Source organism: Populus alba, chromosome 17 (genome assembly GCF_005239225.2).
Source record: "Populus alba chromosome 17, ASM523922v2, whole genome shotgun sequence".
In the NCBI taxonomy this organism is placed as follows: Eukaryota; Viridiplantae; Streptophyta; class Magnoliopsida; order Malpighiales; family Salicaceae; genus Populus; species Populus alba.
In genome coordinates this window covers 17,024,770-17,043,727 of record NC_133300.1, presented here as the reverse complement: position 1 = coordinate 17,043,727, position 18,958 = coordinate 17,024,770, and the positions used below count along the sequence as shown (strand labels likewise).

The following is an 18,958-nucleotide window of genomic DNA, read 5'->3' as shown; positions in this document are numbered from 1 at the left end:
AGTATCAAATTCTTCTCAAGTGTAGAGGGTCTGATATGTCTTGAAACTTCATCAATTTGTATTCATAAATGGAACAATGATCAAAGACCTTTCTGATATCAAATGTTAAATTCAAAATTTTCTTGCAAAAATTGGTAAAGCTCCTCTGCAATCATAGTGGGATACTCTTCCTGTGGCAAAAGAGCGCCAGGAACCTCAACAAATTTACTGACCCCTTTGGCTCCTTTGAGTGCTTGCATTACTGCCTTTGACCTCTTCGGAGAACTTTTGGATGACACAACAAGAACCGGTACTTTTCCATCCAAATCTGCGAAGAGCTCAAGGAATTCCTCCTGGGATTTAACCGGGTCAAGGAGACCTGTCAAGAAAGAAGCAGGAGCATAACGAGCTCCCTTTCGTTTTGTCAGTGCAATTCTACTATCAACAACGTCAGGAGTCACGTTGTCAGGATTTGCGTAGACATGGGATTTGTACTGTGATGCAATTGCCTTCTCGTTGCTTACAAGCATGTTATACATCATCCAACCAACGCCCGGGGTCCTTAAGGTGTCCCTTAGCAGCCCATACCTGGCAAGTCATACATGAGCAGTGAACCGGAGAGATCAGTTTTATACTCTTAGAACTATAATAGAACACAGAGAAGCAGCTGGCAGCATTTCCTGATTAAAAGCTACAAGGATAAGTGAAGGTTACAATGAAATTTGTGATACCTCATTTCCATGGTGGAATCTCGACCAAACACAATAGGAAGAGGACCAGCCCAGGTGGGTGCAACGGCAGCGATGGCTGCTAGCTTCACCAAACCCTTCTTTGCAGCACAAAGAGTGATTGTGGGTGCATGCCCTCCACCAAAGATGACTAAATCATTTCCTGAATTAATTGCAGAAACTCGTTTAAGTATGAGCAAAGCACCATATTACTAACAATAATCAAAGAAAATCATAACTCACCAAAGTGCTTCATCGGACCATCTGGAGCACTTATGAAGTCTGTCAGAAATTTCTCCATGACATCAACATTGTAGTCTAGTTTAGGCCTATCAGAATAGCCCAAACCAGGCCAGTCAACAATTACAGCCCTCCAGTTGATTTTACTGGCTCGTTGAACAATGTTCCCAGCTACCGATCTCCATTCTTCAACAGTGCTAACATCAGAAATACTTGGCAGCATTAAAATGTTTTTGGTTGGTTCAGGGCTTTCCTTCCCATGTTCTTCATAATAGATAGTTAAGACCTTGTCCTGGAATTTCCATTGCCAGCTATTCGCCTGAAAAAAGATGAAGAAAAATGTGCTGTCAGAGGAATGTAACTAAAACAAACAACAAGAATCCATAGTCGAAAATTCAGAAATTTCTCGAAGCTAATTGTAAACCAGGACAGGGTTTGCTCTTACCTTAAAGGGGGAGGGCTGCTTATCGGCTAAAGAGATTGTGGGTTGTTGATCAACAGATGTGGAAGCAGCTTTGAGAGAAAAGGGTTTTAAAAAGTAAGCTGTTTGATATTTTGTGTAAGTTTTAGGGGGGGGAGTAAAAGATGGTGAAGAAGAGATAAACAACGAGGCCATGGCCATGGTTCTGGGTTACTGATGAGGATGAAGAAGGGGGAGATTTTTCCAAGGAGTTCGAGAGGGCTATGAAAGGAACTTACAGTACACTCCATGAAAAACATAAAAAATATATATATAGTAAAAGAAATACATGATTTTGAGTGGTCATGGAGAATTTAGACGTGGAAATAAAATCTCTTGTCGGTATCGGCTTTGACTTCAAGGGATATTTTTCCTTTTTGGGGAAATAAGAAACTCACGGACATCATTGCACAGATATGTGAATGATATAAATTATTTTTAGAAAATATTTTTTTATTTAAAAATATATTAAAATATTTGTTTTTAATTTTTAGTATTATTTTTAAACAAATAAAAACTATAGCATTTTTTAAATATTTAATACTCACAAGAAGCTTTCGCTTTGGACTTGTAATCATCATTGAAGTGGTAATCCCAACATTTTTACCACTTCAAATCCAATTATTTTTTATTATTATTATTAGCATGTTTAATTTTTTTAAGATATTAATAAAATAAAAAAGTTTTTTTAAAAAATAAAATAAGATAACGGGTACAAATCATAATTGGAAAAATATAACTTTCATGTTTATCACTATATTAAAAAGAGAGAGAGAAAAAGAAAGAAATGAGTTGCACATGCGAAAAGAGGAGAGAGAAAAATTATGAAAACATATTAAAGCTTCTATTATAACATCATCGTTATTATTAAAAAAAATTCAATAAGACAAATCCAATAAAACTAAGAAAAATCATCAACAATGACCTAAGTATATCACATTTTCCATTCAAAGATAGCAAGTGACTCATTTGTCTTTAACGGTGCAACTCACTCAGGTCATCTTTGGTGAACTTTATTAGTATCTTTGGATTTATTTCATAGATATCTTTTCATTGATAATATAGTAGTTAGAGTTTCTATATGAGTCCGTGGTCTTTTTCTTTTTTCTTTTTCCTCTCCTCTCTTCATTGTAATTTTTAAAGAGAGAGGAGAGAGAAAAATAAAAAAAGGAAAAATAAAAAAACATCAGAGGGTACATTAAAGCCCCAATTATGATACTATCAGTGTCATAAAAAAATTTCGATGAGATAAATTTAACGACACCAAATAATCACTCGAGTGGGTCACACTGGCCACCAAAAGCAAGTGAGCCACTCACCATCTCTGGACGAGAAGTGTAACACACTTAGGTCACCGTTGGTGATATTTATTGGTGTCGTTGAATTCATCTTGTTGAGATCTTTTTTATGGTACTAGTTGTGCTATAATTCGAGTTTCGATGTGTCTTTGGGCTTTTTTTTTATCCCTCTCTTCTCTTTTCGTGTGCAACCCATTTCACTTTTATATAAATATAAAAATAACGTGATTAGTACTTGAGGTCTTGGCCCAGCGGTTGAAGGGACTTGTTCCTTTCCTCTGCATCCTGGGTTCAAACCTCACCGTGCACGTCTGTCACCCCCGCGGTGCCTTACATGTTCACTGGATTTGCAGGATGTTCAGTGAGCCGTGGGATTAGTCGTGGTGCGCGTAAGCTGGCTCGGACACCCACGTAAATCAAAAAAAAAATAACGTGATTATGATTAGCAATAAACTTGAATGTCGTGTTTTCCAATCGCAACATGTATAAACTATGTTATTTTATCATTATTTTTTTCAAACCAAGTTATTTTTCTAATATTAAAAAAACATGCTATTTTTTTAAAAAAGAAATCTTCAAATCCATAGCTAGAAGATTCAACTCGAGATGGAGTTGATTCAAGATATGGGATGCAGGTCAACCAAATTGACTTGAGTTGATAAAAAACTTTTTTAAAATATAAAAAACTATGAAATAACATTATTTTTTTAAAAATAGATTTTTCTCACCAGCTTAGACCATGTTATATCCCATATGGATGGGTTACAAAGTTTAACTTATCTAGCAATACCGGATTCTATAACCATGCTTCAATCAGCCCTGACAGGTGGAACTAACAAAAGAAATTAATAAGATAGCCTAATGACGTGAAATTGATCGAGAAGAAAGAATGAACAAATGGAAGCCCTAACTACACAATGCTACCGGTGACAGTACCACATTACAAATAGTGAGAAGCTTGTGCTTTACAATGGGTTCTCACTAGATCGCCTGCCTGAAATTTTATTTTTTTTTTAAGCATAAAAGAATAATGATTAAATGATATGAATATATTTAAAAAAAAAAAATAACGGCTCCATCATTGAAAAAAAAACAGAGGAAAAAGTATGAATAGTTAATCTCTAGAAATCCAAAGGATGAAAAATAAAATCAAGAAAAAAAATTAATAAACAAAAAAAGGTACCAAAAAAAAATACCAGCAAACCCATGTGATGAAATTAAAAAAAAATATCAAGATTATGGATCTAATGATAAATCAGAAACAAATTAAGATTTAATAAAGGTGCCAAGAATAAAAATTTAAAATCAAAATATTAAGGGCCAAAATCTAAAATATCATCAAATATTGAACTAAAAGGTCAAATTAAAAATTCTTAAGTCCACAAATTTACAAAAACATGCAAAATAAAAATCAAGTGAGTGAGGACCAAATTCAAAAAAAAATCAAAATCAAAATACACCATTTGATGCTTAAAATGCACAACCCGATGAGTTGACTCGTAACCTAGGGGACCCAAGGCTTAGGCCGGCTTGGGTCTCAAAAGTAATTGGAACAAAGCACAAAAAATATTTGATGCTTATATTTAATTCAAAAGTAAAAATCCTCACAAAAAACTAAATTGAAAAAATAGGTGAGAAATATTTGATGCTTTTATTTAACTCTAGTTAACACATGTATTTTTTTTTTAATGAATGGAAAATCTTATAGGAATTGAAAAAATAGGTGAGAAAACATGCGAGGATGAAACTGAAAAAATAAGCTAAAAAAGAGAGAAAATAAGAAAATTTGATGCTAATATTTAATTCCAAAGTAGTTGGACAGAAAAACATTTGATACTCATACTTAATTTAAAAGCAAAAATCCTCATTAAAAAAAAATTAAATTGAACAAAGCCTGAAAAAAAAGTTCAAGGTAATACGTGTTTTTTTTTTTTTCCAAAACAAATGGGAAATCCCATAGGATTTGAAGAAAAAAAGATGAGAAAACATTTGAGGATGAAATCAAAAAAATAAGTTAAAAAAATAAGACAAAACTAAGCAAATCTGGATGAATCTTTTAAGCTCAGGTTAATCTCTTAAAATCACAAACCGTTAAATTCAAAAACCTATGCTCAACTAAGAAACTCAATATAAAACAAATTCAATGTTGAAGGGTAAGATAAATTAATTTAATTAAAAACATTTATGATAAAAGAGCAAGATCTAACAAATAACACACAAAAACCGAGGCAATACCAAGTTAATTTAATATTGAAAGATGAAATAAATTATTTTAATTTAATTAAACAAAAAATGTTTTAAAAAAAGGTAGATTCAACAAGCAAAGACAAAAATAACCGAGACAACACATGTTGCTCTTAAAAAGTCAGAAAAGCTCCCTTGAAAGTGGAAACAAATATTGGATGATCAAATAAAAAAAACCTAGGCCTACTCGACTTAACTTTAATAACTCGCAACCCGATTATAAGATAAAAATAACATCACAAAAAAAAAAATCAAAACAAATCATGAAGCTCAGGGCCCAATAAATCAATGTCAAATGATGAAAATGAAGGGGAAAAAATAATTTTTTAAAAGCATTTTAAAAAAAAAAAAATCAAACTTAAACTTGGCTAATCATCAAAACTGATGAACTAGGTCATAATTGTAGAAGATAAATACAAAAAAATAACAAAATAAAATTCTCAATCACAAAATAAATAAATAAATAAATAAATAAAGCAATAAAGACTAAACCATGCACAAAAAAATAATTGAAAGAAAATAATTAGGGATTAAATTAAAAAACAAAATAAATGATTAAAAGGATAAAAATAATAATAATAAAAATGAGAACCACAATTAAAAACAAAAAAATAAATTAAATTCTAAAGGATAAAATAAAAAAAAATCAGTCAAAAAAATAAAAATTAAATTGGATCAAAAACTAAAATATAAATAGATGAAATTAAAAGGGTAAGGATCAAATGTATTTGGTTGAACTGATAGCATTCAATAAATTGTCTAAAGGGTTTTGGCATTGCAACGAATACTTAAAAATTATGACAATAAAATTCTTGTAAATATTTTAATTTTGATATAAAAATACTTAAAATTCTTTATGACCCTAAGAACGCATTCGACAATTAAAATGACCAGGTGGACACTAATTATCAAGCGTTGCATTTTAGAAAACATGAAATAAGAAGTAACCTGCACCAGATGTTGAAGAGTTTTTTTTTTTTTTAATTTGTATCAAATCTATAGACAGCATCATTAAGAAAAGAAAAGCCATTCAATTAAATTAATGTATTGCATAAGTTTCCAAATAAGTTGGTGATCCGCCATTGAAAAGCCTGCATTGAACATGACCTGCAAAGATCTGTCTTCGATGTTACCGGAGTTAATTACATATCAAAATTTGGTTAAAGCTAACAGATAGTAATGGCGATCATGAATCATCCTGACCGATGAGACAGCAACCACAAGTCTACCTAGAAAGATCCATTAAAGATGTTAGTTTTTCCAACAAGAAGTCAAAGTCTAAGGAGATCAATTTAAAATGTTAGGTTTATATCAATTCTTACACTGTCATGACGTTTTGTTAGAGTTAATGATTGATGAGTACAATTTAGAAATTTCAACCTTATTTTTTAAATGAAAAAAAAATAATTTTTCATGTTATATATATAATAATGATGTTTTATTATTTTTAATATTAACAAATCAAAACAATCCAAAACATATAAATTATATTAAATTTTAATAAATAAAAAAAATAAATTTTATAAAAACACGGTTTCAACCACATTCCCAAACGGTTCCGATAGGCTATGAAAAATTATGTAATAATTAAGTGAGATTAATGAGTTAATACAATATTCCAGTACAATGCATTCGAGATTTTGCGCAAATATAATGGCAGCCCTTTGTTATTTATTTATTTATTTATTTATTCTCACTTAAAACAATCAAAATACCCTCCCTCACTTTTCTCTTATTTGTGTACAAACGAGAGGGGGGAAGACAATACCCTCAGCAAGAATTAGTTTCTCTGCTACGTTCATCAAGCCAAGAAATGATATCATTGAAAACTTGAATTATCATTTCATCTGGCTCGCCTTCGAGGAGAGCATGGTAAGCATCCTTGTATATCTTTAGTTTCTTGTCCGAGCAGCATGCTTTCTCATGCAAAGCCTTGCTCACGGATGGATCGGTTACGGTGTCAGCCTCTCCATGAAGAATTAATAGTGGTAGAGAGACCTGAAATCATAACATTATCCAGTTAAGTGGTAGAGATTCTGAACACTATCAGAGAAACATCCACGAGGATTTTTAACAATTGTAGACTGCATAGGTGAAATGGCATTAATATTTCCCAAACAACTCCTAATGGTCAGGTGTCAGGTCCACCCAGGTAAGCTATCAGAGTCTACTCTGATCACATCCTCAAAATGTTCTTGATGAAAACAATAAACAGAAATACAAGTGGGGAGGGTTAAGGAAGGTTGAGCATGCCGCCATGATGCTAGCAAGAAGATACAATGAAACCAAATATAAAATAGTGGCTCATGCGTTTAGATTTCATGACATAATAAAAAAGGGCAGAGGAAATTGGCATACTTCTTCTAGTCGACGTTCTATTTCTTGAGTGGTTCTTAGCATCTCTAATGCAGTCTTCAAGCGGGGCTTGTCCTTGTATGCAATGACATTATAGGCTGCCTGCATTAGAAGAAAAGATCAATTCAAGGAATACATATAAGACTCTGCATAAATTTATCTGATCAAAGACATCCGAAGTATATAGCAATGAGAGGATGCTGTATGAAAAAGAAGGGGGGGGATAGCTAGGGAAGAAGAAAAGGATGTCAATAAAAAAAAAATACGCATCCTACAAGCAATTATCATATAGAAGCCTAAAATACAATATGGGCAATGCTTATGGTTTTAGAAGTAATCTAAGTAAGAAACAAACCAGTTTTCTGTTCTTTGGATCCCTAAAAGCAGCCTCAGCCAAATCCTTTTGTGGAACTAACTTGTGCTTTGGAAGCAAATTAGCCACACCGATCAACATTTGTGTCACTAACCATGGTGGAGTCATGTTGTCTGCAATCTACAAAAAGTGTTTGAATTAACAGGCAAAGGAACTACAGCCAAGCAGAGCAGGAACTAAGTAAGTTGGGAAAACATACTTTGCACATAGGAGCCACAAGAATGGCACCATTCCATGCATTGGGTTGCTTTAAATGCACCTTCAGAGCAACAGCCCCACCCAACGACTCTCCGAATAGGAAGCTAGGTAGAGTACGAAACTCTGGCTTCTCTGAGATCCAAAAGTATCAGAAATTTGAAGTGAGAGCATAGCATATTTTGATTCCGTTGCTGTTTGGATGACATTCAGCTTATCCATATCATTGCTTGCGTATAGATCAACTATTTTGAGAATAAATTTGAAATTGAAGAGGAGAAATCATTTTTGCCAAGAGCAAGTTTCAGACAGTCACTTCCCATCTGAGTAGTCTGGATTGTCTCATCTTAGTGTTTTTTCTTTTTCTTTGGCTGGATAAGATCACACTCGAACAAGGGGAATAACTGCAAGCAGATACTATTCTTACCATTCAACACAATAGCCATTGCCTGTTCTTATCCTTTCTTTCACGTAAAATTAGTTTTCACATAAGGGGATGCACCTCAGGGATTTTTAATAACTAGAAGGGCACTACAAAAGATCCTTCAGATACTAACACTAAAAGATTATATAAAACTGACATTGTCAGATTACGGTTTTCTACCTTGTTTTATATAATTAATTTCGAGCCAGGAAATAGGACATGGTTGTGTCAATTCTACCTGTATTCGAAATCGATCCAAGAAGTTTATTGTTATCGTCAAGCAATTTGGTTGGTAAATCACTCAACTTTTTTACTCTTTGAATTTTTCTCACTGGTATTACACTTGTTATTCAAAGTTGTAGTTGATAGTGCCTTTTGTAATTGATAAAAAAATAACGGAAAATTCCAATCTTGCATTTTATTCCCCTTATATTTTTGCTTATCAACTCATTTCATCGTGATATCTAGCATCTAGTCCTTTTTTATAATTGTGAGTCCCTACTTGTGATATTGTATTTGATTAATCATTCATGCTTAAAGGTCCAACAATATATGCTTAAAATTTTATTGGTGTATTTTGTTTTTGATTAATCTCTACATTTAAAAAAAAATGAAATTAGTTTTATTTCTGTATTATGATTTCACTTGCAGGAATCGTATGTGATCTCAATCTATTTCTAAGTTAGTGTTACATGCATTTATAAATAGTTGTCCAGTATCCAACTTTAAATTTACAACTATTATGGATTCGACCTTGAGTGATATCTTTAGTGTCAATCATGAACAAAACACCATAGAGTTTCAAACAAGTAGACTGGGTGTAGTTAAATATGTCTTGACACAACCCGAGAGAATTGAAGAGTAAGAACAAGTGTAGGGATAAGGATTGCAAGATAGCTCGCTTAGGCCTAAAACTTGTTCCTCGTTCTAAGCTATATAATGTGTCATGGGTTAATAATAACTCCATAGCAATCAATGAAAGATGTTTGTTCCCTATGAAATTCCTAGACTATCATGATGAAATTTGGTGTGATATGATTCCAAATGATGTAGGAAATGTCATTCTGGGTAGGCCATGAATATATGATTTATACATCATCATTTCTGGTCGATCAAATTCATGTTCTTTTGTTTTTAAAGGTAGAAAGATCAAACTTATTGGATTACCACCAAGACCTAGCAATAAGAACAGGAAAAAAAAGAATGTGAACGGACAAAGACTTAATACAATGAGTCCAAATATGTTTGAGAATAAGGTTAAAGAACATGTTGTATCTGGTTTGGTTGTAAAATAAATTTCAAGAAACTCTCTAGTGAAATTGCCTAAGGAGATAAATACAGCTAACATAATAGGTTCAAAAGAGTTTAAAAAAGAGATTCATGAAGAGTTAGTAGTGTCTCCTTTAACTGTAGAAGTTTCTGGAGACTATCTAATAGAGTTGCCTGAAGAGGTAAGTGCAATGTAGAGAAAGTTTCAAGATAGTTATCATTATAAGTTCTTTAATTCCTCAACCTCTATGCTTGACACCCAACTTGTCATAGATTTTGAGCATCCTAATTCTTCACCCCATATACTCGGCATCCAGCAGGTCATAGATTTTGAACAACCTCTTAAGCTCTCTAATACTTTGTGTTCGATACTTGACATCTAGCATGTCATAAGTCTTGACAGCTCCCTGAACCTTTACCCCTTATTCATGATAAGGAGGATAAGGATAATCTCAATTTACTAGGTTATGTTCAATCTATATCCATCTAGGATTTAAGAAGTGTGTGTTCCATTCCACACTTCCAGTTTTATGATCACAAACCTAAAATGCCGGTAGATCTTTCTCCTTTGTCTCTTTACTCTAAAATGTTTGATTCAGCTAAGTTTTTTGCATGTAGAGTTTATAATTTGCATGTTGAGATCATAAAACAAATTCAAGCAAGTAATGAACAATACAAATTTCTAGCTGATTTACATAGGTATCATGATGCACGTAGTGTTCCATTCCACACTTCCAGTTTTATGATCATAAACCTAAAATGCCGGTAGATCTTTCTCCTTTGTCTCTTTACTCTAAAATGTTTGATTCAGCTAAGTTTTTTGCATGTTGAGTTTATAATTTGCATGTTGAGATCATAAAACAAATTCAAACAGGTAATGAACACTACAAATTTCTAGCTGATTTACATAGGTATCATGATGCACGTAATGTTGGAGATTATTTCATATAAGACCCGCACGGTGTTCTTTGAAAACTAATCATAAATTTCAAGTGAATAGTGTTAGACCATTCAAAACGTTGTAAATGATTGAATCATTTAGTTATGTCATTAAAATGCCATTAAACTTTGATATTAGCTATACTTTTGACATAAAGAACCTCATTATATATAAATTACAACCTATCTTTATGCTTTTTTTGATATCCCTAACTCATTATCCTTATTAGTGACATAAAAGGAACATATTAATGTTATTTTGGATGCTCAAGTTGTTTTCACCAGGAATGGTAAAGTTCAGCGAATCCTAAAATACGAGCTAGGTGACAAGATTCAAACTGTAATTAGTGTACTAGTGAGACATCACAGCAGTTTCTTCCTTATTTTTATTGGAGCCGTCTTGAATTATACTCGACAAGGTCAATTTTTCCAACCCCAAGAGAGTTGGTGGGTACACCGAACCCGAAATACTGTTTACACACTCGTATGATCATACAAGATGCCGTTAAGCTTTAGCTTATGTTTTGATTTAATTTATTTGATCTTTTATTTGAGGTTTGATAATTAGGCTTTATTTGTCGGGCTTGATTTATTTATTTTTGGGTATTTTATTGGCTATAAGCCCAATTATTTATTCTAGTTAAGATTTTAGTATTTATATTCTATTTTTCTAAATGTTAGACAATTGTTGATTAATTGAACAAAAATTGTGAAGTTACAGACTTTTCTAACCCTGTTCTTCTCTTCTTCAACTTCTTCTTCTCTTTCCTTGCCTTCTTCTTCTTAACTTATTACGTTATCTTCAAATGTTTTTTGTCCCGCATCATTGACAACATGATCTTCCATGGACCAATTCATACTAGTAAAGCAATTTTAGATTCTTTCAATGTCTATAAAATCCTAAGGATACCAACCAAAACATGAAAAATGGCAATAACTACGTGAAGAGTTTAATACTCTTGATAAGATCAATGATTCTTCCATACTTCTCAAGACAAGACTTTGCCACACACATGAGAGTTTTACAGAAAGCTTAAAACAGCAGACTCACCTTTGACCTTGGAGTAATGTTCTATAACATCGTCAACTAGCTTGTCAAAGCTGGGGGTATAGCCATGGAGACCTTCAGAAAGACCATATCCGGGATAATCCATAGCAAAAAAACCATATCCAGATGATGCCAACTTTCTTGCAATTCCTGAAAACAATGCCAAAAATCAGTCAAGTCCTGTCATAAGATTATAAATTGGTCACTACTACTGGACGATAGCTACATGCCTTCAGCAAAAAATGTGCATGTGTCTCCATAACCATGACAGAAACACACCACTGCTTTCAGGGAGGAAGACTTAGGAAGCCAACTCTTTGTGAAAATTTCCAGTCCTCTAGAATTCACCTCATACGACTGTAAAGATAAAAAAGAATAAAAAAAGGTCTCCTGTCACAACTTAGCAGAACCGCAAAGCAATAGTTAATTAGATAGCATTTAGTTCAAGCGTTCTGCCAACAGCATTTCTGTTCTGCACTCAAAGATGTATGGAATTGAACCGAATGCCTGAGTCAAAAGACACAGTGAAGAAAAAGAGTAAAAGTACTTTCAAGATCCATGTAGTTTCTTATTGAGGCAGTACCTAACCTACACAAATCAATATGCCTCTAAACGCAATTTAAATTGAGCACCTTTTCTTCAACAAAGAAAACACACTCAGAACCAATATTGTAATGCGCAACTAAATGAGGAAAAGAAAAGGTGGGGATTTTTAAAAAAAAAAACTTGGAAGAACCCTTTTTCCGCACCTTAATTACTACAGCAGCTAAAAAGGGGCACAGCCCAATTAAACATCTTCCACAAAACATAGAGTTGAAGCCTTAATTAAAAACACTTAAGACCCCATTTCTTCTATCACCAACCACCGTCCCTCCTCTTTCACCACACACACTATGCCATTTAAATTCCTAAGCATAGACAATATAAAAACCTTCAACTTCCCAGCCTTCAAATGCCTCTATTTAATTAAACCAAAGCAAAACAAACAGCCCCACCTACCTACATAAATTAAATCTCAAAATATCAACGCAAAAGATTCCTTCTTTTTCTTCTTACCTCCTCCATTTTCAACCCATCACATGGCGTCTGCAACAAAACGAATAACCCTCATCACTAAAATGAAAAATATATTACTCCACTCAACGTAAAATAATTACCTCAGTAGTAATTCTCATAATAATAATAATAATAGCAACGTGCCCAAAACAATCAGTATTGAAAAAATGATGATAAATTCCTTTTTTTGTTTTTCAAAAAATAGAACCTTGAACAAGATATGGTCAATTCCAAGCTGGATATCTTTAAAGGCTTCTCGAGCACGTTTTCTTGCAGGCACTTCATCCATGTTAGCATCGATGATCTTTCTCAATTCATCGTCGATTTCTGGAAACCTCACCGGACGTGACGCCATTGCTGCTGCTGCTGCTTTTTCCCTTCTTTGCCTCCTCCACCCCTTTCCTTGGAACCAATCACATCCTAACACACAAAATATATATAATTAAATGTAAAAGATGCCTTTTTTTGTTTTTTTACAGAAAAGGAAAGCGAGAAAAAAAAAAGCATAGATTGCATAATTAAAAACTAAAAGAAAAAATAAATAAATTAACGAATGGTTGGTTTTTTACTTTCGAAGAAGCTGCGGCCACTGGAGAGTTTTACGGGTGGGAGAGACATCTGTTATTATTTTTACTATTTAATTTTGCTGGACATATTATTGATTTTTTGGTTGAATTATGGAGCCGTTGATTTTTTGTTTGGAATCTAGGGGAACATGGAAGAGGGCACCGTCAGACAATACGTCATCTGGGAGAATGGATTGGATTTCATAATTGTCGTGAGACGGGGGAAAGGGGCAAGCTACAGCGAGTCAGCGAAGGTGTGCTTTATTTCTTACGCTGACACGTTTTAACTTTAGACCAGCCTTATATGGTAGACCCGAACTCAAAATTGACTCGGAAAAACAAAACCTAGATCTCAGATTATTGGCAAAGTTATAAGCGTAGCCTAAAACTTAAGAGTGAATCAACCCTAATCAATTAAAATAATATTGTTTTAAGTTTTTTAACATAAATAAAAAACGACATAGTTTTTAAAGGAAAAAAAATCAAACAAAGGTTTTGAATTACTTTATCAGGTCACATATAGTCTCTTATTAGATTGCCCAAATTTAACCAGGTTAACTCCATATTGATTTTTAAAAATCCAGCTTAGACCAAGTTCGAGGTCAACCTATGTAGAACAAGCTAGTTTTGATAATACTAATTATTGGCAATTTTATTAAATATAGGTCGGTTCAGCAGGTTAGTCCAAGACCTAGATGACTTACCCCTAGGTCTCTTAAAAGTTCAACTCGGAGTTGTTTTGGTTTGACCTGGATCAACCTATTATCCGGTCTAAACTCTTTGATTTTCTTTTTTAAAATGATTGATCTAATTAACCTACTTGACTCATAACCTGATCGTTATTCCAAGCCAACCTCATTATCAAATAAACAAAAAAAAACACTAAAAAGAAAGGTAAATTTACTATTGCTATTGATATATTTTACTATTTACCATTACAGTGTAATTCATGTTTTTCCTTTTCCAAAAAAAAATTCAAATACTTTAAGAGTTGGGGAATTTTAGACTTTTCACACAACCCATTAATCATTAAATGATTTACCAGAGTATAAGTGTTTTTCTAACATAGTAAAATAACTTAATTACCCGCTAAGTAAAAAATTTTAAAACTAGAACACAATTTATCTTTTTATTTTTTAAATATAATAAAATAACAAGTTTACCCTTTAAATAAAAAAAAAAACCATGTATCTAGGGACTTTTTGGTCTTTTCACTTGGGCTTTTTTTATTATTATCAAGTTTATCGAGGGGAACATGGTCTTTCAATAAGGATTAATAATTATTTAAGGGAAAAAGGTTGTTAGCACGTGTGACGCATCTCGATAACAAAAAATACATTTTTACTGTGTTGTTAGAAGTGTCACCGAGTCCTTTTTTTATTGGTACGGAACGTGTCAATGATAATGGGGTAATTTGTTTTTCTTCTTATTTTCTCTCCCCTCCCCTAAAAAATTGCAAATTAGTCCTCTTATTTGTTGATATTTTTAACTTTGGTTCTTTTTTTATTTCTAGTTTTGGTTTTTGGCTCTTTGTAAAAAGTTTTATTTGTTTTCAATTTTATCTTTCTATCTCGGTTTGTCATATATTAATTTTTTTATTTTAGCTCTTATTATTTTAATTTCTATTTTTTCCCCTTAATCTTTTGTAAAATTTTTATTGGTTTTTAAATTCATCATTCAATTCAAATTTATGGTATATTATTTTTTTCAATCTAGTCCTTATTTTTTTATTTTTTTATCTTTATATTAAAGTTGTTTTTCTTTTCAATTTCACCCTTCAGTAAAAAATTTATAATTGCCTTCTAATTTATTTTTTATTTCAATTTTTATCCTCCTTTTAATTGTTACCTTTTATTTTGGACCCTTTCATGTGATTTTTTTTTTCTAATTTTATTATTCAGTATTTGATTTGTTGGAAATTGGGCTTCACGGTTTTTCTATGTATGGTGCGTCTAGTCTAATGATCCATGTTACGGATTTGAAAAGTTAACGAGGATTTACATCTTCTTTTTTTTTTTTGCTTATCTTCTTTTCTAACTTCATTGTACGACATTATTTCTTCTTTTTTTTTAAAAAAATATTGCTATTGTGGTTTTCTTTTAAAAAAATTCTATCAGGTTATCCTAACTTTATAATTCAAGTGACAGGTTTGACTAGTTATCCTAAGTTGGTTCATCATTTTCCCTCTAAGTTATATGGGTTGACTCGCGCTAGTTTTTCATTCGTTTTTACCCAATTTCATTCTTTAATTATTTTCTTAGATCATGTATGATTTAGCTTAATACATCATAATCTTTTATCTCTACAAAAGGCTTATATGTAATGATATTTTAGTAGTGAACATAATTTGCTGAATAAAAAGAATTGTTTTCCTCCACATATCTCTCCCTCCTTTTGAATGGGTTGGAAGATTGAACTATTTACTGCTTTTAAACCCTAACCATTGGTGTCATAGTTGTTTTTTCTTAATTTAAAATACTAGCGCAATACTATAAAAAATAGCAAAACTAATTCTAAGATAAACAATGACAACAAAAAAGCACACTGCTAAAATGAGCAGCGAGCTCATTTTTACTTATTGATAAACTAAACAACCATGTATATCACACACATTTTTAGGGTTTAGACTTTAAAAGAGAGGGATCATGAATTCTGGAAGAGACATGCCGGGAATGGAGAGAGTGAGTGTTGATTGTTGGTGTATCTGTATTTTAATTATTTTTTGATTTTTTTATTTAACTCCATATGTAAAATGTAATTTCATATAGTACAATGGAAAAGGTAAAATACAATGAAATCATTTTTTTTTGTGTTAAGAATTAATTTTTAAAAAATAAAAAATATTATTTATTTATTTGTTTATTTGTTTCAAATTAATTTTTTTATATTTTTAAATTGTTTCAATGTGCGGATAATAAAAATAAATTTTAAAAAATAAAAAATATTATAAATATTTTAAAAAAAAAAATATTTTAAAAAAAAAACCAAATTTCAATTTTAAATACCTCTTCTTTTCTTTAAACGCAACATAATGTCTGGACAAAAAAAATAGGTCGGAAGAAGGCCCAGAATAAACAATTCATCGTGTGCCTAAGCCCAGAAAGTCATCAAATAATTTCCATCCACTCAGCAGACTTCAAATTCAATATAACGATGGTTCCTCAGTTGTCCTGAGGCATATTTGAGCTATCTGACGAGGAAATGGGCTTAAAATAATTTTATTTTAAATTAAAAGATTTAAAAAAAATAGAATCAATTTGTTCAACATTCATTCGAATTTGGCTAAATTAATTTGAATTGAATTATAAATTAATTAAGTTTAATTCAATCAATATTCACTTTAATTTAAAATAAAACTCATCTGTAATAAAATTCTAAATTAATAAGTTATCAGATAAATTCGATTAGGTTTATAACTATGCTCTTTACGTTAATAATGTTAAAAGGAAAAAATAAATTCAAAATTTAGCAAATTCAATTTTCTCAAACTATTTTTAGGTAACATAACTTTATAAAAACAATACATATATTTAATGTTTTTTATTCTTTTGATGTTTCAATATTAATATTCAAAATAATATAGTAGTTTAAAATTATTTTTTTGAATATTTTTTATTGTTTTGATGTTTCAATATTAAGATTAAAAAAATATTTAAAAAAAAAAAAAAACAATATTTACTACTCTCCCCTGCTTTATAACCTAAGATAGTTAGTTCATGAGCTTCATTTGCCTAGAGATTCACGAGCACACGTTCAAAAAGCTGTTCTAAAAAAAATCTTCAAACAGTGCCACAACGTGGTGCTCGTGCTTGATTGGATTCCCTCAAGACAGAATCTTTAATCAGGAGCAGGACACGTATCTGAATAAGACTTGTGAAGTCAAAGTAATAGACGTCTATGATTCTTACACGACTGGAATGGGACCCGTGGTTTTGTTCTTACACGGTTCCTTATTTTCCGGTGCGTAAATGACGCCCGTGCAAAAAACAGAAGCGCACGCTGTCTCTCTCTCTCTCCTCTCCCTCTGGTCTCTGTCTATCTTTTCCCTCAAAACAATAATAATTTTCTGTGCCTAGGTTTCCCGAAAAAGTCGAATTGGATGTTAGGTAGACTAATAAATATTGTTTTTTAAAGTGATATTTTTTATAAAAATATTTAAATAATTTTTTATTTTAAATATTTTATTTTTAATGTTAATATATTAAAATAATTTAAAAATTAAAACAATTTAAAAATACTAACAGATTGAACCTCAGTTACAAACTGGTCGAAGTGAGTTCATGGGAGCCAGCTTGATGGGAACTGAGATCCAGTTGGGGTAATGATTTTCTTTCATGTGATCTTTGTCCAACCTCAAATCATTTACTGCTCCCTTTTTTCCAATGATGAAATCTTATTGTTAAAACAAAAGATTTTTTTTTTTAAAAAAAAAAAAAACATGCTTGAATGATAAGCAATGGGCTGATTGTTTGTTGAAAAAATATTTTTTTAAAATAATTTTTATATAAAATAAATTAATTTTTAATATTTCATATTATCATGAAAAATAAAATTAAAAATATTTTTAAATATTTGATTAATTCATGTAAAATAAGTTGAATATTTTAATTTTTTTTCAAGTTTATTAAAAAAAATAGACAAAACATGACACGTAAAAAAAATGATGAAATTAAAAAAAATCATAAATTATTTCAATATATAAATAAAAAAAATAGAGATCAAATCTAACAAATTAAAAAAATTAAAAGATTATAAAATTAAATTTTATATATAAATAGACATAGAAAAATAGAGACAAAAGCTAATAAATAAAAAGATTAAAAGATTATGAATTAAAATTTTTAAATTTAATTTTATGAATTATCTCAAATAAAATATATAAAATAATATAAATCAAATATGAAAATGAAATATTTCAATTAAAAAAAAGATAAAAAAAAATAAGGATCTAAGTTAATATAAAATTAAATTGAATTATAAGTAATGAAATTGAAGAACAAAATTCAAAACAAAATATATAACAATTAAGATATTGGGGATCAAATTTAATTTAATTAATAAATAACAATATATTTTTGAATTTCTCACAACTTCTAAAAAGTATTTTTCATCTAAAATAAATAAAAAATAATTTTTTAAAAAAACCAAACTATTCTTTTATAATTAAAGAGTATTTTTTATTGATCAATTTTTCTAAAATAAATACATATACAAAAAAATTATAAAATAAGTTTTTAAAAATTATTTTTCATGAATAAATGAGGCTTTATTGTGTGTATATTTCTATAAAATGAGGCTTTTTTTCATCAATTTTTTTTTAATATTTTTAGATTATTTTGATGTGTTGATGTTAAAAATAATTTTTTTAAAAAATAAAAAATATTATTTTTTATATATTTTTAAAGCAAAAAATATTTAAAAAAACAACTACCACTACACTTGTAAACATTTTCTACAAGGGACATACTTTGAGTTTTGAGCTCAATACATTCATTTTGAGCCCTTTTTTTTATCTTTTAATTGCAATTTTACATTATTATTTTGTTATTTGAGATATTTTCACAGGTTTCATATAAGTGGATTGCTAAAATAAAATCTTGACAGTCACACAATGCACCATATCATGGATTGCTAATCTTAGGCCTGGAATGTGAACAGTTTTAAGAAGATTTAATCAATAATCACACATGAAGATTTAAGGTATTGTGCCTTTAGGATTCTCATTTTCAATTTTAAGTAATTTATTTGTAAAGTAGAGGAAACAAAACTTATATTCTAAGGATT

General features: G+C 30.8%; 2 protein-coding genes across 2 annotated transcripts; both read right to left on the bottom strand.

Annotated features, from left to right (window-relative positions):
* Positions 1 to 36: 36 nt before the first annotated feature.
* Positions 37 to 1,661, bottom strand: LOC118029733 (uncharacterized). The gene is made up of 4 exons (XM_035033651.2): positions 1,393 to 1,661; positions 951 to 1,266; positions 711 to 870; positions 37 to 567 (listed from the first exon to the last, which is right to left on the bottom strand). Exons 1-4 carry the CDS (start codon positions 1,567 to 1,569, stop codon positions 99 to 101), a joined length of 1,122 nt encoding a protein of 373 aa, XP_034889542.1. The 5' UTR covers positions 1,570 to 1,661; the 3' UTR covers positions 37 to 98.
* Positions 1,662 to 6,515: 4,854 nt separating this feature from the next.
* On the bottom strand, positions 6,516 to 13,335 carry LOC118029735 (caffeoylshikimate esterase). The gene is made up of 9 exons (XM_035033653.2): positions 13,178 to 13,335; positions 12,817 to 13,028; positions 12,609 to 12,638; positions 11,783 to 11,909; positions 11,556 to 11,702; positions 7,877 to 8,007; positions 7,660 to 7,797; positions 7,308 to 7,406; positions 6,516 to 6,947 (listed from the first exon to the last, which is right to left on the bottom strand). The coding sequence occupies exons 1-9, from the start codon at positions 13,224 to 13,226 to the stop codon at positions 6,720 to 6,722; spliced, it is 1,161 nt and encodes a 386-aa protein (XP_034889544.1). The 5' UTR covers positions 13,227 to 13,335; the 3' UTR covers positions 6,516 to 6,719.
* Positions 13,336 to 18,958: the final 5,623 nt, after the last annotated feature.

Bases quoted from the DNA above. Each gene is read 5' to 3' on its own strand.
- LOC118029733 (XM_035033651.2), bottom strand. From the start codon at position 1,569: ATGGCCATGGCCTCGTTGTTTATCTCTTCTTCACCATCTTTTACTCCC. The intron at 1,267-1,392 runs GTAAGAGCAAAC...ATCTTTTTTCAG, and splicing joins AGCAGCCCTCCCCCTTTAAG to GCGAATAGCTGGCAATGGAA. The intron at 568-710 runs GTATCACAAATT...ATGACTTGCCAG, and splicing joins GATTCCACCATGGAAATGAG to GTATGGGCTGCTAAGGGACA.
- LOC118029735 (XM_035033653.2), bottom strand. From the start codon at position 13,226: ATGTCTCTCCCACCCGTAAAACTCTCCAGTGGCCGCAGCTTCTTCGAA. The intron at 11,910-12,608 runs GTAAGAAGAAAA...TTATCTTTACAG, and splicing joins ATGGGTTGAAAATGGAGGAG to TCGTATGAGGTGAATTCTAG. The intron at 7,798-7,876 runs GTATGTTTTCCC...CACTTTTTGTAG, and splicing joins TTGTGGCTCCTATGTGCAAA to ATTGCAGACAACATGACTCC.